General features: G+C 69.8%; 5 protein-coding genes across 8 annotated transcripts; 4 read left to right on the forward strand and 1 right to left on the reverse strand.

Annotated features, from left to right (window-relative positions):
• Positions 1–910: 910 nt before the first annotated feature.
• Positions 911–2,857, forward strand: LOC136113667 (lens fiber major intrinsic protein). Its single transcript, XM_071799944.1, has 4 exons — positions 911–1,292; positions 1,816–1,980; positions 2,079–2,159; positions 2,432–2,857. Exons 1-4 carry the CDS (start codon positions 933–935, stop codon positions 2,654–2,656), a joined length of 831 nt encoding a protein of 276 aa, XP_071656045.1. The 5' UTR covers positions 911–932; the 3' UTR covers positions 2,657–2,857.
• Positions 2,078–11,799, forward strand: TIMELESS (timeless circadian regulator). Of its 3 annotated transcripts, none has more exons than XM_071799942.1 (30): positions 2,078–2,159; positions 3,617–3,753; positions 4,003–4,156; positions 4,236–4,350; positions 4,432–4,494; positions 4,573–4,674; positions 4,757–4,912; positions 4,987–5,120; positions 5,463–5,550; positions 5,651–5,827; positions 5,901–6,118; positions 6,194–6,297; positions 6,375–6,544; positions 6,619–6,738; positions 6,808–6,959; positions 7,031–7,128; positions 7,207–7,318; positions 8,369–8,570; positions 8,666–8,817; positions 9,587–9,672; positions 9,743–9,866; positions 9,939–10,021; positions 10,090–10,235; positions 10,349–10,529; positions 10,607–10,675; positions 10,746–10,864; positions 10,947–11,091; positions 11,176–11,218; positions 11,326–11,417; positions 11,489–11,799. In XM_071799942.1, the coding sequence occupies exons 2-30, from the start codon at positions 3,657–3,659 to the stop codon at positions 11,602–11,604; spliced, it is 3,618 nt and encodes a 1,205-aa protein (XP_071656043.1). In that variant the 5' UTR covers positions 2,078–2,159; positions 3,617–3,656; the 3' UTR covers positions 11,605–11,799. The 3 variants fall into 3 exon arrangements, with proteins under 3 accessions (XP_071656043.1, XP_071656042.1, XP_071656044.1); XM_071799941.1 differs by lacking the exon at positions 2,078–2,159 and adding an exon at positions 3,250–3,356; XM_071799943.1 differs by lacking the exon at positions 2,078–2,159 and adding an exon at positions 3,250–3,356 and having other exon boundaries at positions 11,179–11,218.
• Positions 11,800–11,924: 125 nt separating this feature from the next.
• APOF (apolipoprotein F) lies at positions 11,925–12,955 on the forward strand. The gene is made up of 2 exons (XM_065858789.2): positions 11,925–11,975; positions 12,054–12,955. Exon 2 carries the CDS (start codon positions 12,074–12,076, stop codon positions 12,932–12,934), a length of 861 nt encoding a protein of 286 aa, XP_065714861.2. The 5' UTR covers positions 11,925–11,975; positions 12,054–12,073; the 3' UTR covers positions 12,935–12,955.
• Positions 12,956–13,478: 523 nt separating this feature from the next.
• Positions 13,479–21,295, forward strand: STAT2 (signal transducer and activator of transcription 2). Of its 2 annotated transcripts, none has more exons than XM_071799966.1 (23): positions 13,479–13,580; positions 13,683–13,814; positions 13,977–14,127; positions 14,200–14,298; positions 14,370–14,462; positions 14,529–14,607; positions 14,706–14,791; positions 14,869–15,017; positions 15,091–15,249; positions 15,317–15,469; positions 15,591–15,611; positions 15,700–15,793; positions 15,901–15,957; positions 16,192–16,278; positions 16,347–16,454; positions 17,977–18,112; positions 18,199–18,248; positions 18,319–18,407; positions 18,473–18,609; positions 18,700–18,888; positions 18,962–19,019; positions 20,112–21,055; positions 21,121–21,295. In XM_071799966.1, the coding sequence occupies exons 2-23, from the start codon at positions 13,684–13,686 to the stop codon at positions 21,249–21,251; spliced, it is 3,201 nt and encodes a 1,066-aa protein (XP_071656067.1). In that variant the 5' UTR covers positions 13,479–13,580; position 13,683; the 3' UTR covers positions 21,252–21,295. The 2 variants fall into 2 exon arrangements, with proteins under 2 accessions (XP_071656067.1, XP_071656069.1); XM_071799968.1 differs by having other exon boundaries at positions 16,195–16,278.
• A 74-nt stretch (positions 21,296–21,369) lies between these two features.
• IL23A (interleukin 23 subunit alpha) lies at positions 21,370–22,763 on the reverse strand. The gene is made up of 4 exons (XM_065858795.2): positions 22,310–22,763; positions 22,077–22,175; positions 21,667–21,792; positions 21,370–21,590 (listed from the first exon to the last, which is right to left on the reverse strand). Exons 1-4 carry the CDS (start codon positions 22,478–22,480, stop codon positions 21,444–21,446), a joined length of 543 nt encoding a protein of 180 aa, XP_065714867.1. The 5' UTR covers positions 22,481–22,763; the 3' UTR covers positions 21,370–21,443.
• Positions 22,764–23,413: the final 650 nt, after the last annotated feature.

Genomic DNA, 23,413 nt, shown 5'->3' on the forward strand with positions numbered 1-23,413 from the left:
GGGGCTGGGCCGGGGGGGGGCACCCAGCACCCCCCACGTGGGGCTGGGAGAGGCTCCCATCAGTGACACCCCAAAGTGTCCCCAAAACATGGCGGGGGGGGGGGCTCAGTGCTGCTTGTGAATCCCCAAGTGTGGGGGTGTCCTCCCCCAAACCACGCAGAGCCCCCCAGCTCTGGGGGGTCCTCACTATCTTGGGGGTGGGGGGTTGCACTGGGGGGTGGTCCTGGCTATTCTGGGTGCCCATGGGCCAGGTGGGGGTGTGGGGGTGTTCCGGGGGGGTCCTGGCTATCATGGGGGTGTCCTGGGGGGTCCTGGCTATCCCAGGGGTGTAGGGGTGACCGGGGGGGGGTCCAAGCTATCCCAGGGGTGTGGGGTTTTCCTTGGGGGGTCCCGGCTATCCCAGGGGTGTGGGGGTGTCCCGGGGAGGTCCTGGCTATCATGGGGGTGTCCTGGGGGGGTCCCGGCTATCCCAGGGGTGTGGGGGTGTCCCGGGGGGGATCCCAGCTATTCCAGGAGTGTAGGGGTGACCTGGGGGGGTCCTGGCTATCCCAGGGGTGTGGGGGTGACCCAGGGGGGGGTCCAAGCTATCCCAGGGGTGTGGGGTTTTCCTTGGGGGGTCCCGGCTATCCCAGGGGTGTGGGGGTGACCCGGGGGGGTCCCGGCTATCCCAGGGGTGTGGGGGGGTCCCGGGGGGGCCCTAGCTGTCCCAGGAGTGTGGGGGGGTCCCGGGGGGGTCCCCGCTATCCCAGGGGTGTGGGGTTGTCCCGGGGGGGTCCCTCTCCGCACGTCACCACCCCGGGCAGCGAAGCAGTTAACGGGGGGTGGCAGCGGTGGGATCCCACCCCCAGGGCCGGCCCCGGGGGGGCCTTATAAAGGTGGTGCTGGGCTCCCCCCGGGGAGGGGAGCGGGGCCGAGGGCAGCGGGGCCAGGCCATGCGGGAGCTGCGCTCGTCCGCTTTCTGGAGGGCCGTGCTGGCCGAGTTCCTGGGCAGCCTCCTGTACACCCTGCTGGGGTTGGGGGCCTCCCTGCGCTGGGCCCCAGGCCCCCCCAGTGTCCTGGGGGCCGCCTTGGCCTTCGGGCTGGCCCAGGCCACCCTGGTGCAGACCCTGGGCCATGTCAGCGGTGGCCACGTCAACCCGGCCATCACCTTGGCCTTGGTGATGGCGTCGCAGCTGTCGCTGCTCCGAGCCCTGGGCTACCTGCTGGCGCAGCTGCTGGGCGCCCTGGCCGGGGCCGGGGTGCTCTACGGGGTGACCCCGGCCCCCGTGCGCGGCACCCTCGGCCTCAGCGCGGTGAGAGGGGCTGGGTGGTTTGGGGGGCTGGAGGGGTTGGGGTGCTGTGGGGAAGGGGCTCCTTGAGGGGGATTGGGGAACCGTGGGGGTGCGATGGAGGATTGAGGGGTTCAGAGGTGCTTGGGGGGTTTGGGGGATTGGGATGGGGGTTTAATGGGGGTCTAGGGGGTGATGGGTGTTTGGGGGTGAGTGGGGATGTGGGGCTGGAGATGATGGGGGGGTCTGCAGGGAACCGGAGGTGCTGGGGGGTTGGGGTGTTGTGGGGAAGGGGCTCCATGAGGGGGTTTGGGGAACCATAGGGATGCGATGGAGGATTGAGGGGTTCAGAGGTGCTTGGGGGGTTTGGGGCATTGGGGATGGGGTTTAATGAGGGTCCAGGGGGTGATGGGTGTTTGGAGGTCAGTGGGGATATGGGGCTGGAGATGATGGGGGGGTCTGCAGGGAACCGGAGGTGCTGAGGGGTTGGGGTGCTGGGGAACGGGGGGAGCGGCTCCGCGGGGTGCTGAGCCCCCTCCCCACGCAGCTGCACCCCGGCGTGGGCCCGGGCCAGGGCACGGTGGTGGAGCTGCTGCTGACAGCCCAGTTCATCCTCTGCGTGCTCGCCAGCGTCGACGAGCGCCATGACGGGCGCCCCGGCTCCGCCGCGCTGCCCATCGGCTTCTCCCTGGCCCTCGGCCACCTCTTCGGGGTAAGGGCGGCCACATAGACCCTCCCTTCGTGACCCAGGGGGGTGCAGGGCACCCCGCAGCCCCATCCTCCCCCCACCGCCCCGTCTTCCCCCCCCAGATCCACTACACGGGCGCCGGCATGAACCCTGCGCGCTCCTTCGCCCCGGCCGTCGTCACCCGCAACTTCACCAACCACTGGGTAAGTGTGTGCGGGGGGACCCCCCAAATCCCACCCCGGGGCCCCCACGCCCACCCCGGTCCTGCCCCAGCCGCGGTGTCCCCGCCGAGGGGGGGGCGGCTGCCGGGGCCACCCCGGTGACAGTGACAGTGACAGCCCGGGGTGCCGCGCAGACGGGGCACAAGGAGCCCCCCCACCAGCTGGTTTGTGGGTGCCCAAAGGGATAATGGGGTGGGGGGGATCCCCGAGGCGGGGGTGCCGGGGGTGCCGGTGCCCACGCCGCCCCCCCGCAGGTGTACTGGGCGGGCCCGCTGCTGGGCGCGGTGCTGGGCGCGGTGCTGTACGAGTTCGCGCTGTGCCCGCGGCCGCGCAGCCTGGCCGAGCGCCTGGCCGCGCTCAAGGGAGAGGCCCCCGCGGCCGCCGCCGTCACCGCCGCCGCCGTCACCGCCGCCGCCGCGGAGCCGCCACCGGAGCCGCCCACCGCCGAGCCGCTGGAGCTGAAGACGCAGGGCTTGTAGGCCGGGCCCGGGCCCCCGCGCCCGCCCGCTGCTTTGCTGTGACGGGGCCGCCGCGGTGCGTGTGGTGCGTGTGTGTGCGGCGCGGCGGGCGGCGGCGGGGCTCCGGTACCGGCTACCGGCGCCCGGCCCGGCCGGGGCCGCCCCGCCCCGCCGCGGCGGGAGTCCTGTGTTCGGTGAATTAAACCTGCTCTTTTATTTTGGTAACCGCTCGCGGCCGTGGCCGGTACCGGGGGGACACCGGGAGGGACCGCGGAGGGGGGGACAACCAGGACCGCGTTGCCTCGGCAACCGCGCGGGGGCTGGCGGGAAGCGCCCGTTCCCGCGCCCGCGGGGGAGGCCCCGCCCTGTGGGTGCGGCTGCGCCGCAGCGCTCCCCGCTCTTAAAAGGGCAATGCCACTGAAAGTCGCCCGTCCTCCAGGGTGAGCCACGGGGTGGGGTGCCGCAACACCCCATTTGGGAAGCGGGGATGCGCCGGTGCCGCACCCGAAGGGAGGGTCTGCGGGGCAACCCCCGCCCGTCCGTGCCGGTGGCGCGTGACGGGAGGTGGGGACAAGGACCCACCGGGGGTTCTCCGGTCGGGAGTTGCCGCTTGAAGGCCGCGGGCAGGGCGGGGCCTCCCGCCGCGGGAACTGGGGCGGTTGTGTAACGCCGCCCCCGCGCCGGGTCCCGGGACCGCGAGGGCGACGAGACGGGGTCGGCGGTGAGAGCGGGGGGACCGGGGCGGCCTGGAGCCCGGGGGGCGCGGCGGGACCGGCCCGCGCTCCGGTGTCCGGTGGGCCGCGAAGGGGAATCCCCGCCGGTGCCCCGCTCCCGGGAACCGTGGTATCGGGGCCGGCGGGCACCCCGGGAAGGGGTGGGGGCTGCCTGGAGCTGCCCGGTGCCCCGGTACCGGCCGGTGGGACCCCAGAACGGGGAGGCGCGGGGGGGCACCCGGCGGCGGCGCTGACGCCCGTCCCGCAGGCGGCCCCCGGTTCCCGGTCCCGGCGCCCCGGTGCGCTGCATGGACTGGTACATGATGAACTGCGAGCTGCTGGCGACCTGCAGCGCCCTGGGCTACCTGGAAGGGGACGTGTACCACCGGGAGCCCGACTGCCTGGGTACGTGCGGGACGGGGGGGGCTCATAGGTGCGTTACAGAATCACAATAATTATCTAATTATCCTTTTTCCTGATAAGAAACCGATGTTGTCGCACTCAGCAGCGACCCAGGTTTCTGCCAGTTTGCCAAGAAAACGCGTTAGAAATGGCTGGCAACACATCAACCTGACATGTGGGGAGATGAACTTATTATTATCATAGATAAAAATCAGGGTTATGAGCCCTATTTGTGCTACCCCCTCCCTCCAGAGAGCGTCAAGGACCTGATCCGGTACCTGCGCCATGAGGATGAGACCCGGGACGTGCGGCAACAATTGGGGGCGGCCCAAATCCTGCAGAACGACCTGCTGCCCATCATGGTGCAGTACCCGCAGGACAAGGTGCTTTTCGACGCTGTCATCAGGTACCTGGGGGCTGGAGGGGCATGTGGGGGGGTCCCTGCGGAGCGGGGGTCCCTCATGTCCCCCCCAACCCACTCGCAGGCTGATGGTGAACCTGACGCAGCCGGCGCTGCTCTGCTTTGGCAAAGTGCCCGCGGACGCCGCCTCCCGGCACCACTTTCTGCAGGTCCTGTCCTACCTGCAGGCTTACAAAGAGGTGAGGGTGCCCGGGGAGGGGCCTCTGGGTGGGTGGGGGCCTCTGCTGGGTGCCCCCAGACCCACATGGGGGTCTCTGCAGGCGTTCGCCAGCGAGAAGGTTTTCGGGGTGCTCAGCGAGAAGCTCTATGACCTGCTGCAGCTGGTGAGTCCCGGGGACCGCGGGGTCTGTCCCCACCCGGCGGGGTCCCCACGGGCGCCCCTCACGGCTCCGTCACCCCAGGACTGGGAGCAGCGGCAGGAGGAGGACACGCTGCTCATCGAGAGGATCCTGCTGCTGCTGCGCAACGTGCTGCACGTCCCCCCGGACCCCGCGGAGGAGCAGGTACCGGGACACAGCCCTTCCCCAGCCCCCCGGGGACCCCGTGCTCTGTCTGCTGAGCGCCCCCCGCCCGCTGTCCCCCCAGGGTGTGGACGGTGACGCCAGCGTGCACGACCGGGTGCTGTGGGCGCTGCACATCAGCGGCATGGACGACCTGCTCAAGTTCCTGGCCAGCGCCCAGACGGAGCAGCAATGGGCCCTGCACGTGCTGGAGATCATCTCCCTCATGTTCCGTGACCAGGTGAGCCGGGCTGGGGGGCGGCGGGGCTGGGACCCCCCCAGACCCCCCCACAGTGCTGACAGTGCTGCTCGCAGAGCCCGGAGGAGCTGGCGGCGCTGGGACAGGGACAAGCGGCCGATGAGCACGGGGAGGACACGCGGGAGCTGGAGAGCCTGCGGCAGCGGGAGCTGGCGGAGAAGAGGGCGAGAGTGCTGCAGCGCCCATCCAGGTGATGGGGGGGACACCCCCGTGACGGGGCCGGGACCCCTGTGACAGGGCCAGGACCCCCATGACAGGACTGGGACCCCCGTGATGGGACCAAGACCCCCGTGATGGGGCTGGGACCCCCGTGATGGGACCAAGACGCCCATGATGGGGCTGGGACCCCTGTGATGGGACCAAGACCCCTATGATGGGCCTGGGACCCATGTGATGGGACCAAGATCCCTGTGATGGGGCCAGGACCCCCATGACAGGGCCAGGACCCCCGTGATGGGGCTGGGACCCTCATGGTGGAGCTGGGACCCCCATGATGGGGCCGGCACCGCTCAGCCCATGTCCCCCATCCCAGGCACTCCCGCTTCCGCGGCTCCTACGTCCTGCAAGGCCTGAAGGCGATCGGCGATCAGGACATCATCTTCCATAAGGGGCTGCACAACGTGAGCTCGGGGACGGGGACGCGGGGTGACACACGGGGGTGACACACGGGGGTGACACGGTGCCACAAACCCCATCCGCTCCCTCCCTGTCCCCCCGCAGCTGAAGAGCTACAGCCACGACCTGGGCAAGGAGCCGCGGCGGGTGCCACGGCGGCGCCAGGCGGCCCCGGAGACCGAGCCCCCCCGGCGCTCCGCCCGCAACGTGCGGCTCTTCCTGCGCCACTTCTGCCAGGATTTCCTGGAGGGCTGCTACAACCGCCTGATGCTGCTGGTCAAGGTGAGCGGCCGGGGTGGCGGGACCCCCAACCCGGAGCCGTGGGACCCCCTGCTGAGCCCCCCGTCACCCCCAGGACCAGCTGGTGCGGGAGAAGGCTCAGCAGCACGATGAGACCTACTACCTGTGGGCCAGCGCTTTCTTCATGGCCTTCAACCGCCGGCGCGGCTTCCGCCCCGAGCTGGTGTCCGAGACCGTGGGCGTCCGTGCCTTCCACTTCATCGAGCAGAACCTCACCGCCTACTACGAGATGGCGCTGATGGACAAGAAGGAGGCGGCGACCTGGGCCCGCAGGTGAAGTCGGGGACCCCCCTGGGTGCTTAGGACCCCCCCAGGTGTGGGTCATATCCTGACGCTGCCCGTCCGCAGGATGCACTTGGCGTTGAAGGCGTACCAAGAGCTGCTGCGCACGGTGCAGGAGATGGACCGGTCCCCCGAGCAGGCGGTGCGGGACAGCAGCCAGGTCATCAAGAGTGAGTCCGTCTGTCCCGCCGCCCACCCGCGGTCCGACCCCGGCACCCCTCAGCTAACCCCCCATCCTCCTCCCCAGGCAACATCTTCTACCTGATGGAGTACCGGCAGCTCTTCCTCACCCTCTTCCGCAAGTTCGACGAGACCAAGCAGCCGCGCAGCTTCCTGCGGGACCTGGTGGAGACGGCTCATCTCTTCCTCCGCATGCTCGAGCGCTTCTGCCGCGGCCGCGCCAGCCTCGTGGTGCAGGTGGGATGCGACCACCACACCGGGGGGTCCCTGGTGGGCCACACATCCCCCCGTAACCCATCCTTGTCCCCCAGAGCAAGCGCGTGCGGAGAAGGAGGAAGAAACCGCTGGTGGCCGCAGCCCCGGCTCCGCAGCCGCCCGAGCTGGAGGAGCTGTGGGCAGCGCTGGCCCCGCAGCTCCAGGGCTGCCTGCAGGTACGGGGGGGACCCGGCGCCGCGGGGGACACCGGGGGTGTCATGGGGTGACAGTGGTGTCACCCATAGGGCGAGGTGCCCCTCCCCGAGGACATGGTGCCCTTCGACGCCGCCTCGGAGGTGCCGGTGGACGAGCAACGCGCGGCGGCGCTGCTGCAAATCCAGGGGTGTCTGCGGGACGGGCGAGTCCCCCCGGCCCTGCGGCTGCTCCGCGCTGCAAGGTACCGGCACCCCCGGTCCCCAACCCCACAGGGCTGTGGGGACGCGGTGCCAGTCTGTCCCCGATCCCCAGGGACGTGTGGCCCGAAGGGGACGTGTTCGGAGCCCCCGACGCGGGGCCGGCCGAGGAGACGCGGCTGCTGCGGGAGATCCTCTTCGCTCCCCTGCCCCGTGAGTCCCCGGCGGCGGCACCGGGAACGGGGGGGTCTGTGCTGGGGTGCCCCGGTCCCTCAGCACTGTCCCCCGCAGAGCCCGCGCCCCCCGAGGCTGAGGAGCCGGAGGAGGAGGAGGAGGAGGAAGAGGAGGAAGAGACCGTGCAGGTGTCAGAGAAGGAGTTCAACTTCCTGGACTACTTGAAACAGTGAGAGGGGTGGTGGGGGATCCAGGGGTGACCATATTGACTGGGGGGGTTCCAGGGGTGGTCCTGCTGACTTGGGGGGTCCGGGGGGGTCTGGGCTGACCCTGCTGACCGGGGGCAGTCTGGAGGATTCCAGGGGGTGGCCCTGCCGACCTGGAGGTCCAGGGGTGACCCTGGTGGCCTGGGGGGTCTGGGGCTTGGCCCTGGTGACTTGGGGGGTCTGAGGGTGGCTCTGCCAACTGGGGGGGCCCAGGGGGTGGCCCTGTTGACTTGAGAGGCTCTGGGCTGACCCTGCTGACTGGGGGGGGTCCGGGAGATTCCAGGGGGTGGCCGTGCTCACCTGGGGGTCCAGGGGTGGCCATATTGACTGGGGGGGTTCCGGGGGTGGCCCTGCTGACTTGGGGGATCCGGGGGGGTCCGGGCTGACCCTGCTGACCAGGGGGGTCCGGGGGATTCCAGGGGGTGGCCGTGCTGACCTGGGGGTCCAGGGGTGGCCATATTGACTGGGGGATCTGGGGCTTGACCCTGGTGACTTGGGGGGTCTGAGGGTTGGCCCTGCTGACTGGGGGGTCCAGGGGTGGCCATATTGACTGGGGGGGTTCTGGGGGTGGCCCTGGTGACTTGGGGGGTCTGAAGGTGGCCCTGTTGACTTGGGGGGGTCCGGGCTGACCCTGCTGACTGCGGGGGTCTCAGACATTCCGGAGGGTGGCCGTGTTGACCTGGGGGTCCAGGGGTGGCCATATTGACCATGGGGATTCCGGGGGTGGCCCTACTGCCCAGGGGGGTCCAGGATGACCCTGCTGACTGGGGGGGCTCCAGGGGATTCTAGGGGGTGGCCCTGCTGACCTGGGGGTCCAGGGGTGGCCATATTGACTGTGGGGGTTCTGGGGGTGTCCCTGCTGACCGAGGGGGTCCAGGATGACCCTGCTGACTGGGGGGGCTCCAGGGGATTCTAGGGGGTGGCCCTGCTGACCTGGGGGTCCAGGGGTGGCCATATTGACTGTGGGGGTTCTGGGGGTGTCCCTGCTGACCGGGGCGGGGGGGTCGGTGCAGGTTTGCCTGCGCCCCCGTGGTGCGGGCGCTGGTGTTGCTGCTGCGGGGGTACGAGCGCAACAGCCCCCGCACCAACCACTGCGCGGCGCGGCTGCTGCACCGCCTGGCCCGCGACCTGCGCATGGAGGCCCTGCTGTTCCAGCTCTCCCTCTTCGCCACCTTCCACCGCCTGCTCAGCGACCCCGCGGCCGCCGCGCACCAGGTCCGCCCCGTTCCCCTTCCCCTTCCCCTTCCCCGGGGAGGGGTCCGTCCCCGTGCCCCCCCCCCCAGCCCAGCTCTCCCTCCCCCTGCTTGTAGGAGCTGGTGGCCTTGGCCAAGTTCATCCTGGGCAAGTTCTTCGCGCTGGCGGCCACCAACAAGAAAGCCTTCGTGGAGCTGCTCTTCTGGAAGAGCCCGGCGGTCGTGTGGGAGATGACCCAGGGCTACGGTTCCCTGCGTGAGGGCGAGGGGTGAGCGGGGCTGGGGAGGGGGCTGCAGCGCCCCAATCACCCCCCCCCCTCCATCAGTCACCCCCCCCTCCATCAATCACCCCCCCCTCCATCAATCACCCCCCCCCCCATCAATCACCCCCCCCATCAATCACCCCCCCCATCAATCACCCCCCCCTCCATCAATCACCCCCCCCCTCCATCAATAAATCACCCCCCCCCCATCAATCACCCCCCCCCATCAATCACCCCCCCCCATCAATCACCCCCCCCCATCAATCACCCCCCCCCATCAATCACCCCCCCCCATCAATCACCCCCCCCCATCAATCACCCCCCCCCATCAATCACCCCCCCCCATCAATCACCCCCCCCCCATCAATCACCCCCCCCATCAATCACCCCCCCCCCATCAATCACCCCCCCCCCATCAATCACCCCCCCCCATCAATCACCCCCCCCCATCAATCACCCCCCCCCCATCAATCACCCCCCCCCATCAATCACCCCCCCCCATCAATCACCCCCCCCATCAATCACCCCCCCCCATCAATCACCCCCCCCCATCAATCACCCCCCCCATCAATCACCCCCCCCCATCAATCACCCCCCCCCATCAATCACCCCCCCCCATCAATACCCTCCCCATCAATCACCCCCCCATCATTATCACCATCACTCCCCCCATTATGACCATCACCCCCTTCTCATTATCACCATCACCCCCCCCCATTATCATCACCCCCCCCCATCATCATCATCATCCCCCCATCTCTCCTCACCCCCCCAGGGCTGTCAGGAGCCGTGTCCCCCCCTGGACCCCCCAGGAGGAGCAGGAGCTGCGGGAGCTCTACTGGAAATACAAGGAGGTGGAAGGTACGGGGGTGCAGCGGGACCCCTGGGGGGGGGCTACGGGGGCTCCCTCACTGCACCCCCCCTCCCGCAGGCCAGGACGTGGTCGCCGCCATCCTGGCGCAGCTCTCGGTGCCCGGGCGGACGCGGCGGCAGGTGGTGAAGCAGCTGGTGCGGCTGGGATTGGCCACCAGCGCCAGGGACTTCCCGCGGGACAGGTGCGTCGGGACCCCCCCGGGGCTCCCCCTCGCCCTGGGGTGGGGACCCATGGCTGCGTGTCCCCCCCGTAGGAAGGGCACCCGCATCGTGTTGTGGACACAGGAGCAGGAGGAGGAGCTGACGCGGCTCTTCGAGGAGTTCCAGGGCTCGGATGGTGAGCGGGGCTCGGATGGGTGGGGGGGACATATCCTGACCCCAATCCTGACCCCACCGTCCCCACAGACGTCCTGGGGAGCATCATGAAGCACCTAACGGCGCGGCGGTCGCGGGCTCGCGTGGTGGAGAAGCTGCTGGCGCTGGGGCTGGTGGCGGAACGCAAGGAGCTCTACAAGAAGCGCCGCAGGAAGGGCCAGGGCCCCCCCACGCCGGTACGGGGGACTGGGGGGGTTCCCGAGCTGCTATGGGGTGCTGGGGGGGTCCCTGAGCTGTGCCCAAGGGTGCTGCCCCACCACATGCACCACGACACCCCCCGTCCCCCCAGGGTGCAGCGGGTGCCCCGGCGGTGCCGGCCCAGGACAGCTCGGCAGAGGACGGGGACAGCGAGGAGGATGAGGAGGATGATGAGGAGGAGGATGATGAAGGGGAGGAAGGGCCCATGGAGGAGCACGGGGCGCCCCAGGAAGGAGCCGGGGGGCGCCTGGTTTATCGTCTGCATCGGGAAGGTGGGCAAGGGGCTGTGACCCCCCGGTTGGGCTTGTCCCCCGGGGCCATGTCCCCTCTCACCCCACTTTGTCCCCAGGCCTGGAGGGGCCCCTGCGGTGGCTGCAGACCTGCCTGCGGAGGACAGCGGGGGACCGCGAGGAGGACGGTGAGCGGCTGGGGGGCCTGGGGGCGGCTGTGGGGGTGATGGGGCCGGGCTGACGCTGCTCTGGGCCCAGGTGCGTCCCACCCGGTGCCGCTGGTGCCGCTGACGGAGGAGAACGAGGATGCCATGGAGAACCGGCGCTTCCGTGCCTTGCTGCGGCAGCTGGGGCTGCGGCCCCCCGCCAGCGAGCAGGTGCGGTCCCCGTCATCGTCCCCATCCTTGTCCCCATGCCCTCGCCCTGGCCTGGCCCCGTAGTGTCTCCTGTCTCCCCCAGGAATCCTTCTGGCGCATCCCGGCCGCCCTGACGCCGCAGCAGCTCCGCCGCGCAGCCGCCTCCATCACCCACCGCGGCCCTGACCCCCCAGGATCCCCCCAGGGGCTGCTGGAGTCCCCTGGGTGTCCCCAGGACCTGGATGCAGGTGAGGGGCTGGGCTGGGGATGCAGGACGTGGCTGGGGTCCCCCTGCTATGGGGTCACCCATCAACCCCTTTCCTTGTCCCCAGCAGCAGCGCAGGCGCCGGCCGGGCTGGGATCGGACTCGGAGAGGTGAGAACCTTGTCCCGTCCCCACTCGGGGGGTTCGTCCCCACTCGGGGGGTTCGTCCCCCGGTGTGCCGCTGACCCCTCCGTGCCGCTGACCCCTCCGTGCCGCAGCGAGGATCCGGTTGCCGTCCCCAGCCCGGTGCAGCCGGGCACCAAGCGCCGCCGGGAGCTGGACAGCGAGGATGAGGCCATGGGGAGCTCAGGTGGGTTCTCGGGGGCTCTGCTCCTGCGGTGCATCCCCCTGGCCGGGCGCTCAGCACCCTCCCACCCACAGGCACAGAACCGGCCCCTGCAGCCCCCGGGTCTGAGGAGGATGAGGCCGAAGAGCCGCAGCCCCCGGGGAGGCGGAAACGCGTCCGGCGCGTGGAGGAGGAAGAAGAGGAGGATTGAGAGGCTCTCCCCGGGCTGTTTTGTGGGTTTTCTGTGGGTTTTAAAGCTGGTTTTAAGGGTGTTGCAGAAGCAGGTGGCTCTTGGCCCTGTTGCCTTCCCTGGTGGTTTTACCCTAAACTCTGTTCTTTCAGCTTATTTTTTTCTCTGATACCTTTTAAATCTGTAAGGAGACCAAATAAATAAATGCAGCTCTTGGCTTTGCCTGTTGTGTGAGTCTGGGGGCCCGGGGGGGGTGGTGGGAGCAGCCGTGTCCCCACGCTGGGGGACAGGGCCAGGCCCCGTGTGTCGCAACATCTGATAACGGCGGCTATAAAGGGGCCGCGGTGGCAGTGGCCGCGGTGGCTGGACGGGCAGGGGACGGCGGCGGACGGGTGAGCCGGGTGTGGGGGTGGCGGAGGCCGTGGCTGCGGGGGGGAGCTGACGGGGCTCTGCGCTCTCTATCTCCACAGGCTGTGCCGGAGCTGCCGCCATGGCCCAACATCTGCTCTTCCTCCTCCTCCTGGGCAGCAGCCCCCTCTCCGCCGCCCCCGCTGCACCGGGTGACGATGACGGAGCCGCGGTGCGGGCGCTGCTGGCACAGCTCACCGAGGATGTCCCCCCGCGGGCGCTGCCGGGGCACGGGGTCTCATGCCAGGACCTGCGCCCCGAGTCACTGCCTGGCTTCTCCAGGCTGCCACCAGCGCCACGCGCCCTGTCCCGCGCCGCCATGGCTCTGGCGCTGAGCGCGGCCGCCTGCGCGCCCCAGGCCGAGGCCGCGGTGCTGGGGCTGTACCGGGAGATTGGGGACCGGGCGGCTGCGGCGCTGCTGCGGGGGCTGGCGCGGCTGCAGGATGCCCCGGCACCCCCGGCGCTGACGCTGCTGCTCAACCTGGCGCGGCCGGGGGGTTCTGCCACTGAGTCACCCTGTGTGGCAGCACCCGGGGCGCCGGGGAACAGGACCCGCACCCAGCTGTGCCGCCGCGTCCCCCGGCGGTGGCGCCGGGAGGACGGGGACCCCTGCGCGCCGCCCGGGGAGCAGGAGGCCCACAGGGTGCTGGAGTGGGTGCCGGGTGTCAGCACCTTCTACAACCTGGGCACCAGCATCTACTTCGCCTTCCAGGGCTGTGACGCCGAGGCCTCGGCGCGGGCGCTGGAGTTGGCCGAGGACCTGGGCTACGCTGGGCTGGCCGCCCTGGCCGGTGCCGTTGGCGGCCCCGTGGGGCTGGGGGTGCAGCTGGGGCTGCAGCCGGGGCTCAAGGCTGGGGTGCGGGCGCTCATCGGCTACTTCACCGCCGAGCAGGACCCCCCGCCGGCCCCCACCGCCCACAGCGGCCCCGTCCTCATCATCTGAATAAAGGTCCCGTGTGGCGGCTCCGTGTCCCTGTTCCTGGCAGGGGGTGTTGGCGCCGGATCGATGCGGGGCCACTCTGCCCTGGGGCATGGGGACCTTGGCTCCGCGGGCTGGCCTTGTCTGAACCACGTGCTGGCAGCTGGCACGTCCCTGTCACTGTCCTTGTCCCACCCAGCATGCCCTGCCTGGCTGCGGGTCCCGCGACCCTGTCCCCATGTCCGTGTCGCCATATCCTTTCCGCATGTCCTGTCCCCGTGTCCCTGTCCCCATGTCCCTGTACCCATATCCTGTCCCCATGTCCCTGTACCCATATCCTATCCCCATATCCTGTCCCCATGTCCTGTCCCAGCCGCCCCGTCCCGTCCCGCGCCGTTCCCTCTCTAGCCCCGCCCTTTCCCCCGTGACTCCGCCCCCTTTTTTGCCCCGCCCCCTGACGTAATTTCGGGGAAGTGGGCAACCCCGCTGGAACCCGCGCTCCCCTGCCGGGGGGGCGTGGCCTCGCTGCCGCACTCCGCCAATTGCCGCGCAGAACCGGAAGAGGGGCGTGGCCTCCGCGCCTTCCTGCCCCGAGAGCCGCCGAGGTCGGAGAGCGGGGCCGGGCGGGGGTCCCGGGGGTCCCGGGCGGCAGCGGCAGCGGCAGCGGCAGGTACGGGGGTGCCGTGTCATGCCGGGGCGGCTGTGCCGTGTCCGGGGGGCAGTGCCGTGTCCGGGGGGCAATGGGACCGCCCTGACCCCCCGATCCCCTCAGCATGGCGCAGTGGCAGGAGGTGCAGAACTTGGCCAACGCGCACCTGGAGCGGGTGCACCAGCTGTACGCGGGGGCCGCGCTGCCCATGGCCGTGCGGCAGTGCCTGGCCGCCTGGATCGAGGACCAGAACTGGTAACGGGGGGGCCGGGGTGCGGGGCCGTGCCGGGATGTGCCGCCCGGTGCTGGGCTGCGGTGCCGGTGCTGGGCTGCGGTGCCGGTGCTGAGCTGCAGTGGTGGTGCTGGTAGCGGTGCTGAGCCGCGGTGCTGGTACCGGTGCTGACCGCGGTGCCGCAGGCGCCAGGCGGCCGAGCCGCTCTCGTCCCACGCGCGGATGCTGTTCCACTCCTTGCTGGCGCTGCTGGGCGAGCGCCTGGGCAGCCCGGGGCTGGGCGACGAGGACTTCATGCTGAAGCACAACCTGCGCAAGGCCCGGCGGGACCTCCAGGTGGGTGGGTGTAGGGTGAAGGGGGTCCCGGGGGTGTCTGCACCCCACTGATCCCCCCCAACCCCTCCGCAGGCCGAGTTCGAGGAGTGTCCGGAGCGATTTGCCAACTTGGTGGCCAATCTGCTGCAGGAGGAGCGGCGGATCCTGCGCCTGGGCCAGGCGGCGGGGCAGGTAGGGCAGGGTCCCCCCTCCTGCCCCACGGGGCCCCGCCGGCCGCTGCCCCACGCCCCGTGTTTCTGCAGGGGGCGGCAGCCCCGGTGCCCAGCGCTGCCCCGGAGAGCGACCGCGAGCAGCAGATCCAGCGGCGTTTGGCTGAGTTCCACACAGCCCTGCAGGTAACGACCGCCCTGACCCCCGGGCACCCTGGGGGCTGCCCGACCCCTCACTCCCCTCTCCCCCAGGAGGTCGAACGCGCTTTCCGGCATCTGGAAGACCTGCAGGACGCCTTCGACTTCTGCTTCAAGGTGCACTATGTGCCGGGTAAGGGCGAATTTTGCCCCCCGCCAGGGGCAGGGACGTGGGGTGGTGCTGCCCCGTACCCCCATGTCCCCTCACCCCCCATTGCCCCCCACCCTCAGGTGAGGACAAGACCAATGACCCCCAGTACGTCCGGCAGCTCCAAGCCCTCCAGGCCAAGCTACAGACCCTGGACCGGCAGCGGCGGGTGAGCGGGGGCTGGCGCTGGACTGGGGGGGCCATGGTGGCCCTGTTCCCCCCATTCAGGAACGCGTGTCCCCGCAGGAGGTGCTGGCGCAGATGCAGCAGCTGCTGGGGCGCAGCGAGCGGCTCCAGGAGTTCCTGCAGCAGGAGCTGGGGGACTGGCGCGAGCGGCAGCAACGCGCCTGCATGGGCGCCCCTGCCAACACCTGCCTGCGCCCGATGGAGACCTGGTAGGGCCAGGATGGGTGGAAGGGGGACGGGAGGGTCCTCATCGGCCCCCGCTGAGCCCCGCGGCGCCCGCAGGTTCACAGAGCTGGGCCAGGGGCTGTTCCAGCTGCTGCAGCTGCTGCGGGCGCTGGGGGAGCTGCGGCAGAAGGTGACGTACGAGCGGGACCCGCTGAAGGCAGAGACCCCCATCCTGGAGCGGCGGCTGAAGGAGCAGCTCACCTACCTGCTGCAGAGGTGGGGGCGGCTCCGGGGGGTGCAGGGGGGGCGTGGGGGGCAGCCCTGACCCCCGCTGTGCCCGCAGAGCCTTCGTGGTGGAGCAGCAGCCCAGCATGCCCAACCCCTGCAAGCGCCCGCTGGTCCTGCGCACGGCCAGCAAGTTCTCGGCCCGCGCCCGCCTGCTCGTGCGCCTGCACGACCGCAACCACCGCATGGAGGCCAAGATCCACATCGACAGGTCGGAGCTGGGTGGGGGGGGGCCCTCCCTGCCCACCCATGGGGGTCCCAGGACCCTGTGGGGGTGCCCAACCCAGCCACAGGGGTCCCGCTTCGTGCTGACGCCCTGTTTTCTCTTGCAGGGACCCACCCAAGATAAAAGGGTGAGAGATGAAGGGTGCTGGTGGTGGGCAGGGCTGTGCCCCCCCGGGGGTCCCGACCCCCCCACCCCTGCTTCTCTCTGCCCCGCAGGTTCCGCAAGTTCAACATCCTGACATCGAGCAGCAAAACCCTCCTGGCAGGGGACAGTCCCCAGGAGGGGCTGGTCTGCGACTTCCAGTACCTTGTAGGGACCCCCGCCCCGACCCCCACGTCCCCGACGGCATCGGGGAGGGGGCAAAGCCCCAGCCCCACGGTGCCCCCGACCCCGGGCTGACTCTGTGCTTCCCGCAGACGCTGAAGGAGCAGAAGGACAGCCGCTCGGGCAAGGGCGCCAAAGGCGCCGGCGAGGTGGGTGCAGGTCCGGGGGCGAGTGGAGGTGTCACCTCCCGGTGCCACGCGGTCCCCATGGCGTCACCTCCCGGTGCCACGCGGTCCCTATGGCATCACCTCCCGGTGCCACACGGTCCCTGTGGTGTCACCTCCCTTTGCCACGCGGTCCCTGTGGCGTCACCTCCCGGTGCCACACGGTCCCCATGGTGTCACCTCCCGGTGCCACGCGGTCCCCATGCTGTCACCTCCCAGCAGGGTCCTCTGGTCGTGACGGAGGAGCTGCACCTCATCACCTTCACGCTGGCGTACGCTTACTGCGGGCTGGAGCTGGAGCTGGAGGCGAGCACGAGGGGCTGGGGGGGCTGGGGGCTCCGGGGGGTGCAGGTCTGACCCCCAGCTCCCCGCAGACCTCCACGCTGCCCTTCGTCATCATCTCCAACACCAACCAGCTCTCCAGCGCCTGGGCCTCCATCCTCTGGTTCAACATGCTCAGTACTGACCCCGGCAACCCCAAGGTGAGCGAGACCCCCCAGCCCCACTGTCTCCACCCTGGTCCGGCTGTCCCATCTCTGTCCCCAGCTCCATCCCCGTGTCCTGTCCCAGGTTGCTGGTCCCTGTCCCTGGTCCCTTTTCCATGCCTTGGAACTTTGCCTGTCCCCAGTCCCTGCTCCATCCTGCTCCCTGGTGCACGTCCCCATCCCTTGTCCACTGTCCTGGTGCTTGTCCCCGTCTCTGGTGCATGTCCCCATCTCCTGTCCTGGTGTGTGTCCCCATCCCCTATCCCAGTGCATGTCCCCATCTCCAGTGCATGTCCCCGTCCCTTGTCCCAGCGCACATCGCTGTCCTTTGTCCCGGTGCACGTCCCCACCTCTGGTGCTTGTCCTCGTCTCTTGTGCATGTCCCTGTTCCCAGTCCCAGTGCATGTCCTCATCTCTGGTGCACATCCCTCTCCCGGTGTGTGTCCCTGTCCCAGTCCCTGTCCCGGTGCATGTCCCTGTCCCCTGTCCCGGTGCACGTCCCCATCTCTGGTGCACATCCCTGTCCCCATGTCTGGTGCACGTCTCCGTGTCTGGTGCATGTCCCTATCTCTGATGCACATCCCTGTCCCCATGTCTGGTGCACGTCCCTGTCCCAGTGCACATCCCCATCTCTGGTGCACATCCCTGTCCCGGTGCACGTCCCCATCTCTGGTGCACATCCCTGTCCCGGTGCACGTCCCCATGTCTGGTGCACATCCCTGTCCCGGTGCACGTCCCCATGTCTGGTGCACGTCCCCATCTCTGGTGCATATCTCTGTCCTGGTGCATGTCCCCATCTCTGGTGCACGTCCCTGTCCCCTGTCCTGGTGCACGTCCCCATCTCTGGTGCACGTCCCTGTCCCCTGTCCTGGTGCATGTCCCCATCTCTGGTGCACGTCCCTGTCCCCTGTCCTGGTGCACGTCCCCATCTCTGGTGCACGTCCCTGTCCCGGTGCACATCCCCATCTCTGGTGCACGTCCCTGTCCCGGTGCATGTCCCCATCTCTGGTGCACGTCCCTGTCCCCTGTCCCAGTGCACGTCCCCATCTCTGGTGCACGTCCCTGTCCCGGTGCACGTCCCCATGTCTGTTGTGTGTCCCTGTCCCCGTGCACGTCCCCATCTCTGGTGCACGTCCCTGTCCCGGTGCACGTCCCCATGTCTGTTGCACATCCGTGTCCTGTTGCACGTCCCTGTCCCGGTGCACGTCCCCATCTCTGGTGCACGTCCCTGTCCCGGTGCACGTCCCCATCTCTGGTGCACGTCCCTGTCCCGGTGCACGTCCCCATGTCTGTTGCGCGTCCCGGTCCCGGTGCATGTCCCCATCTCTGGTGCACGTCCTGGTCCCGGTGCACGTCCCCATCTCTGGTGCACGTCCTGGTCCCGGTGCACGTCCCCATGTCTGTTGCACGTCCGTGTCCCGGTGCACGTCCCCATGTCTGTTGCACATCCCTGTCCCGGTGCACGTCCCCATGTCTGTTGCGCGTCCCCGTCCCCCGCCCGCTCACCCCGTCTCTGCAGGAGCACCAGTTCTTCTCGGCGCCCCCCGCCGCCCCCTGGCCCCGGCTGGCCCAGGTGCTGAGCTGGCAGTTCGAGAGCGTGGCCGAGCGGGGCCTGGTGCGGGAGCACCTCCTCATGCTGGCCGAGAAGCTCTTCGGTGAGACCGGGCCCCCTCTCCCCACCGAGCCCCCCAAAGTCAGCGCAGGGGCCGAGCCGCCCCCTTCACCCCGCGTTTGCCTCCAGGCTCGAAGCCATCGCCGGAGAGCACTGTGTCCTGGCCCAAGTTCTCCAAGGTGAGCTGTGCCCGTCCTGCTGTCCTTGTCCCCCTGTCCATCCTGTCCCTGCTCACCCCCTCTCCCGCAGGACGGCGCCTCCGGCTTCTCCTTCTGGGCCTGGCTGGATGGGATCCTGGGGCTGCTCCAGGAGCACCTCAAGCCGCTCTGGAAGGACGGGTAGGAGCAGAACCAGGGGCTGGGGGGCCCGGGGGGGCGCAGGGGCTGACGGTGCCTCCCCCCAGCCTCATCATGGGCTTCGTGAGCCGCAAGCAGGAGAGGAAGCTGCTGAAGGGCAAGCGAACGGGGACGTTCCTGATCCGCTTCAGCGAGAGCATCCTGGGGGGGGTCACCTGCACCTGGGTGGAGCACCCCGAGAGCGGTGAGTGTCCCCCACCCCGGGCAGCCCCTCACCGCGGCCTCGGGACTGTGGGGTGGGGGCTGACCCAGCCTGCCCCCCCCCACCCCGCAGGGCCCCCCGCGTTCCGAGCGGTGGTTCCCTACACGGCGGCCGAGCTGGCGTCGCTGGCGCTGCCCGACATCATCCGCGACTACCAGCTGCTGGTGGAGGAGAACATCCCCGAGAACCCCCTGCAGTTCCTGTACCCCGACACCCCCCGCGACGAGGCCTTTGGGCCCCACTACAGCCAACGGCAGGAGGGTACGGCGCGGCGCGTTGCGGCACACGGCACAGCGCCATGAATCGCCCGCCAACCTCCCCTCTCTGTCCCCAGGGACCCTGACAGAGCAGAAGCGATACCTGAACCGGCGCCTCATCCGCGTGTCCTCCAGGTGCGCCAGGGGACACCCCGGTCCCTGCGGGAAGGGGGACACTGGCGCCCATGGTTTGGTGTCCCCTGAGCCTGTGTCTGTCCCTGCGGGAAAGGGGACACTGGCACCCATGGCTTCGTGTCCCCTGAGCCCGAGTCTGTCCCTGCGGGAAAGGGGACACGGTCACCTGTGGCTTGGTGTCCCCTGAGCCCGTTTCTGTCCCTGTGGGAAGGGGGACGCTGGCGCCCATGGTTTGGTGTCCCCTGAGCCCGTGTCTGTCCCTGTGGGAAAGGGGACACTGGCACCCATGGCTTGGTGTCCCCTGAGCCCGTGTCTGTCCCTGCAGGAAAGGGGACACTGGCACCCATGGCTTGGTGTCCCCTGAGCCCGTGTCTGTCCCTGCGGGAAAGGGGACACTGGCACCCATGGCTTGGTGTCCCCTGAGCCCGTGTCTATCCCTGCGGGAAGGGGGACACTGGCACCCATGGTTTGGTGTCCCCTGAGCCCATTTCTGTCCCTGTGGGAAGGGGGACGCTGTCACCCATGGCTTGGTGTCCCCTGAGCCCGTGTCTGTCCCTGCGGGAAAGGGGACACTGGCGCCCATGGTTTGGTGTCCCCTGAGCCCATTTCTGTCCCTGCGGGAAGGGAGACGCTGTCACCCATGGTTTGGTGTCCCCTGAGCCCATTTCTGTCCCTGCGGGAAGGGAGACGCTGTCACCCATGGCTTGGTGTCCCCTGAGCCCGTTTCTGTCCCTGTGGGAAGGGGGACACGGTCACCTGTGGCTTGGTGTCCCCTGAGCCCGTTTCTGTCCCTGCGGGAAAGGGGACACTGGTACCCATGGCTTGGTGTCCCCTGAGCCCGTGTCTGTCCCTGCGGGAAAGGGGACGCTGTCACCCATGGCTTGGTGTCCCCTGAGCCCGTGTCTGTCCCTGTGGGAAGGGGGACACGGTCACCTGTGGCTTGGTGTCCCCTGAGCCCGTGTCTGTCCCTGTGAGAAAGGGGACACTGGTACCCATGGTTTGGTGTCCCCTGAGCCCGTTTCTGTCCCTGCGGGAATGGGGACACTGTCACCCATGGCTTGGTGTCCCCTGAGCCCGTGTCTGTCCCCGCAGGCAGGCGAATGAGTCGTGGCAGACGGAAGAGGAGCTGGTGGTTACTACAGAAAACCTGGAGACACTGCAGCTGCAGCCCAGTGGCCTGGGGACACAGCAGGGAACATCGGGGAACCTGGGGACACTGCAGCCCGGTGGCTTGGGGACACAGCAGGGAACATCGGGGAACCTGGGGACACTGCAGCCCGGTGGCTTGGGGACACAGCAGGGAACATCGGGGAACCTAGGGACACTGCAGCCCTTGAGCCCAGGGACAGGGCAGGTGATGGCCGCCAACCTGGGGACACTGCAGCCTGGGTGCTTGGGGACACTGCAGGCAGGGCCCCAAGTCCTGGAGCCACCGCAGCCACTGCAGGTGGGAGCTGGGGTCCCAGAGCTGCTGCAGGCAGAGATTGGGGGGCTGGTGCTGCAGCTGGTCCCCAAGGGCCAGGGGACACTGCAGGTGGGACCAGGGGACATGGGGATGATCCAGGGGCTGCCCGTGGGGCTGGGGACGCTGCAACACATGGGACCTGGGGACCGGGGGACACAGCAAGTGGGAGCTGGGGCTGTGGAGCAACAGCTGGTGCTGCAGCTGGTCCCTGAGGGCCAGGGGACACTGCAGGTGGGACCAGGGGGCTTGGGGACACTGCAGGTGCTGCCTGGCGGGCTGGGGCCACTGCAGCCAGTGGCTGGGGACATGGGGATGCTGCAACCGATGGCTGGGGACACGGGGATGCTGCAGCCAGTGTCGGGGGCTGTGGAACCGCTGCTGGTCCCCGAGGAGCTGCGGGACCTGGACCTGCTGCGGGCGGACCCGGATGTGCAGGAGCTGCTGGAGTCGCTGGGAAATGGGCCAGAGCCGGACTCGGGGACACTGGAGATGCCGGGGACACTGGAGCCAGCGGAGCTGATGCCAAACGTTCCTGAAGCCATGGATGGGGGGCTGGACCCCAGGCTGGCAGGTGGGTGTCGGGGCCGGGAGGGGACACAGGTGTCCCCTCGGTGCTGAGCTGTCCCCCTCCCACAGGCGGCGCCGCGCTCCTGGCCCCCCACGACCCATTCCTGCCGCAGTCCGAGGACGCGGCCCCGGCCGCCGTCAGCTCCCTCTTCACCACCGACTTCCCCTCGCTCACCATCGACGCCAACGACTTCCAGTGACCCCCCTGTAAATAAAGCTCTTCCTCACCCGCTGCCTGCGGCCAGACCCGTGTTGTGCTGCACGTGGGGAGCCACTCGTCTCATTCAGACCTTTATTAGAAACTCATAAATACCCGAGATAAATAGAGAGCGTCACACATAAATAGCCCCTCGGGGTGGAGGGGAATAAATAGTCGAGGGTCCGTGGGGGGCTCAGCGGGCGCTGGCGCTGTGGGTGAAGACGCGGCTCATGATGGCGACGAAGGATTGGAGGCGCTGGAGCGCCATGCGCTGCAGCAGCGGGTGGGCCCAGGTCTCGCTGGGGGCCAGGGAGTGCCGGGGGGGGCGGCCGTGCTCCTGCTGCGGGAGAGGGGGGTCAGGAGGGTCGGGGTTCGGGGTGCCCGCTCCACCCGCTGCAGCCCCCCCAGCCCCTCACCTGGACGAGCCCCAGCAGCTGGTCCAGCGTGGCCTCCAGCCGGGGCAGCCGGCGGGCGGTGAAGATGTCGGAGCCCAGCAGGTCCCGGTAGTGCTGCAGCCCTTGGAGGATTCGCTGCAGGCAGCGCTGGGGGAGTAGGGCATGAATGGGGGGCTGGGACCCCCAGGCACAGCCCCCGGCATCCTGGGACACCCCCAGCATCCCTGGAACACCCTCAGCATCTCTGGGACTGCCTAGGCACATCCCTGAGATCCCTGGGCACCTCTGGCCCCCCCCCAGCACATCCCTCAGACTCTCCATGCCTGGGATTGCTGCGCATATCTCCGAGGACCCTGAAACCCACCCTGGGACACCCAGCTGCATCCCCCAGGCTCCCCACTGCCCCCCCAGCACCCCCCGCCCCGCGGTACCGTGTTGTTGGTGTCCAGCGTGGAGGGGTCACAGGCGTCGCTGCAGCGGATCCGGGGGGGCCAGTTCTTGGGATCCTCCTCACTCAGCTGCGTCTCCTCCTGGCAGCGGGGGGATCAGTGGGGTCCCCGTGGCCCCCCATACTTCCCCTGGCATCCCGTCCCGTCGGGTCCCGCTCCTCCCGGGATGTCCCGCACCTCCCGCTGGTCCCTCCGGTCGAACCCCCCGCACTCACCAGCACCCGGTGCGGCTCCTTGAGCGTCGCCACAAGCCGCGACAGCTCCCGGGAGAGGCTCCTGCAGGCGACCCAGTCGGTGCGGGGTCCTGGGGCCGGGGCCGGGGCCGCGGGCGACGGCAGCAGCAGCGGGAGGCAGAGGCAGAGCAGGAGGCGGCGGAGCGGGGCCATGGCCGGTCGGTCTGTCGGTGCCGCCACCGGCGCTGCCACCGGGCTCTTATGGGGCGGTGGCAGGTGGGGAATCCCCGCGGCAGGTGGCACCCGCCCCCCATTACTGCGAAATCGCCGCCTCCCTCGAAAGCAGAACCGATACCGGGCCGGGGTCCCCGGGCTGCGCCCCGCCGCGCCCGGTCCCGCACCGCGCCGGGACGGGATGGGACGGGCAGGAAAACCCAGGGCAGTTCCTGGCGGCTCCGCGCCCTGCGGCACCCAGTGTCCCCACGCTGTTCCTTTGGTGTCTGTTCGCTGTGTCCCCCCGTGTCCCCTCTGCTGTCCCCCGTGTGTCCCCCGGCCGCACCGCGAAAACAGCCGGGGCGGCCCCGGCGCGGCGAGTGGCGGCTCCCCGGTTCCGCCGCGTCCCGGTGGGGCTTCCCCGGTCCGCGCCGCCTGGGGACCGCGCAGCCCCGGTCTCCGCCGGGCCGGGTTGTGCTGCCCGCGGCGCTGCAATCGCGGCGGCCCCGACGGGGCGGCTCCGGCGCTTCCCGCTCCCACCCGCCGGGGCTGCCCCCGGCCTTCCCCGGACCCGCGGCCACGCACCGGCCGCGCCTGGGGCACCGGCCCGGGGCCGAGCCCGCTCCGGGGGCCGCCGTCCCTGCCCGCGGCGTCGTGTGCCCCGCGAGTATGGGAGGGGGAGGCCGGGGTTGGGGTCCCGGTGGGGTGGGGAGGTCCCGGTGGAGACCGGGGCGGGTGAAGCTCAGAACCGTCTCCAGGTCGCGGTGCACGGCCCTGGGGACACTGTTGGATCCCGTGGGACACTGAGGGACCCGGTGGGATACCAGGGGCCGCTGTGGGACACCAGTGGGGGCGATGGGATGTCCACAGACAGCGTAGGACGTTGTGGGGCATTTGGGGACACTTTGGGACCCCAGGAGATGCTGCGTGACA

This window comes from Patagioenas fasciata, chromosome 28 (genome assembly GCF_037038585.1).
Source record: "Patagioenas fasciata isolate bPatFas1 chromosome 28, bPatFas1.hap1, whole genome shotgun sequence".
Classification (NCBI taxonomy): Eukaryota; Metazoa; Chordata; class Aves; order Columbiformes; family Columbidae; genus Patagioenas; species Patagioenas fasciata.

Bases quoted from the DNA above. Each gene is read 5' to 3' on its own strand.
- LOC136113667 (XM_071799944.1), top strand. From the start codon at position 933: ATGCGGGAGCTGCGCTCGTCCGCTTTCTGGAGGGCCGTGCTGGCCGAG. The intron at 1,293-1,815 runs GTGAGAGGGGCT...CTCCCCACGCAG, and splicing joins GCACCCTCGGCCTCAGCGCG to CTGCACCCCGGCGTGGGCCC. The intron at 1,981-2,078 runs GTAAGGGCGGCC...TTCCCCCCCCAG, and splicing joins CCCTCGGCCACCTCTTCGGG to ATCCACTACACGGGCGCCGG.
- TIMELESS (XM_071799942.1), top strand. From the start codon at position 3,657: ATGGACTGGTACATGATGAACTGCGAGCTGCTGGCGACCTGCAGCGCC. The intron at 6,298-6,374 runs GTGAGTCCGTCT...CCTCCTCCCCAG, and splicing joins CAGCAGCCAGGTCATCAAGA to GCAACATCTTCTACCTGATG. The intron at 6,960-7,030 runs GTACCGGCACCC...CCCGATCCCCAG, and splicing joins CGGCTGCTCCGCGCTGCAAG to GGACGTGTGGCCCGAAGGGG.
- APOF (XM_065858789.2), top strand. From the start codon at position 12,074: ATGGCCCAACATCTGCTCTTCCTCCTCCTCCTGGGCAGCAGCCCCCTC.
- STAT2 (XM_071799966.1), top strand. From the start codon at position 13,684: ATGGCGCAGTGGCAGGAGGTGCAGAACTTGGCCAACGCGCACCTGGAG. The intron at 15,250-15,316 runs GTGGGGGCGGCT...CTGTGCCCGCAG, and splicing joins CTCACCTACCTGCTGCAGAG to AGCCTTCGTGGTGGAGCAGC. The intron at 18,610-18,699 runs GTGAGTGTCCCC...CCCACCCCGCAG, and splicing joins GGTGGAGCACCCCGAGAGCG to GGCCCCCCGCGTTCCGAGCG.
- IL23A (XM_065858795.2), bottom strand. From the start codon at position 22,480: ATGGCCCCGCTCCGCCGCCTCCTGCTCTGCCTCTGCCTCCCGCTGCTG. The intron at 22,176-22,309 runs GTGAGTGCGGGG...CCCCGCTGCCAG, and splicing joins AGGAGCCGCACCGGGTGCTG to GAGGAGACGCAGCTGAGTGA. The intron at 21,591-21,666 runs GTGAGGGGCTGG...CCTCTCCCGCAG, and splicing joins AGCTGCTGGGGCTCGTCCAG to CAGGAGCACGGCCGCCCCCC.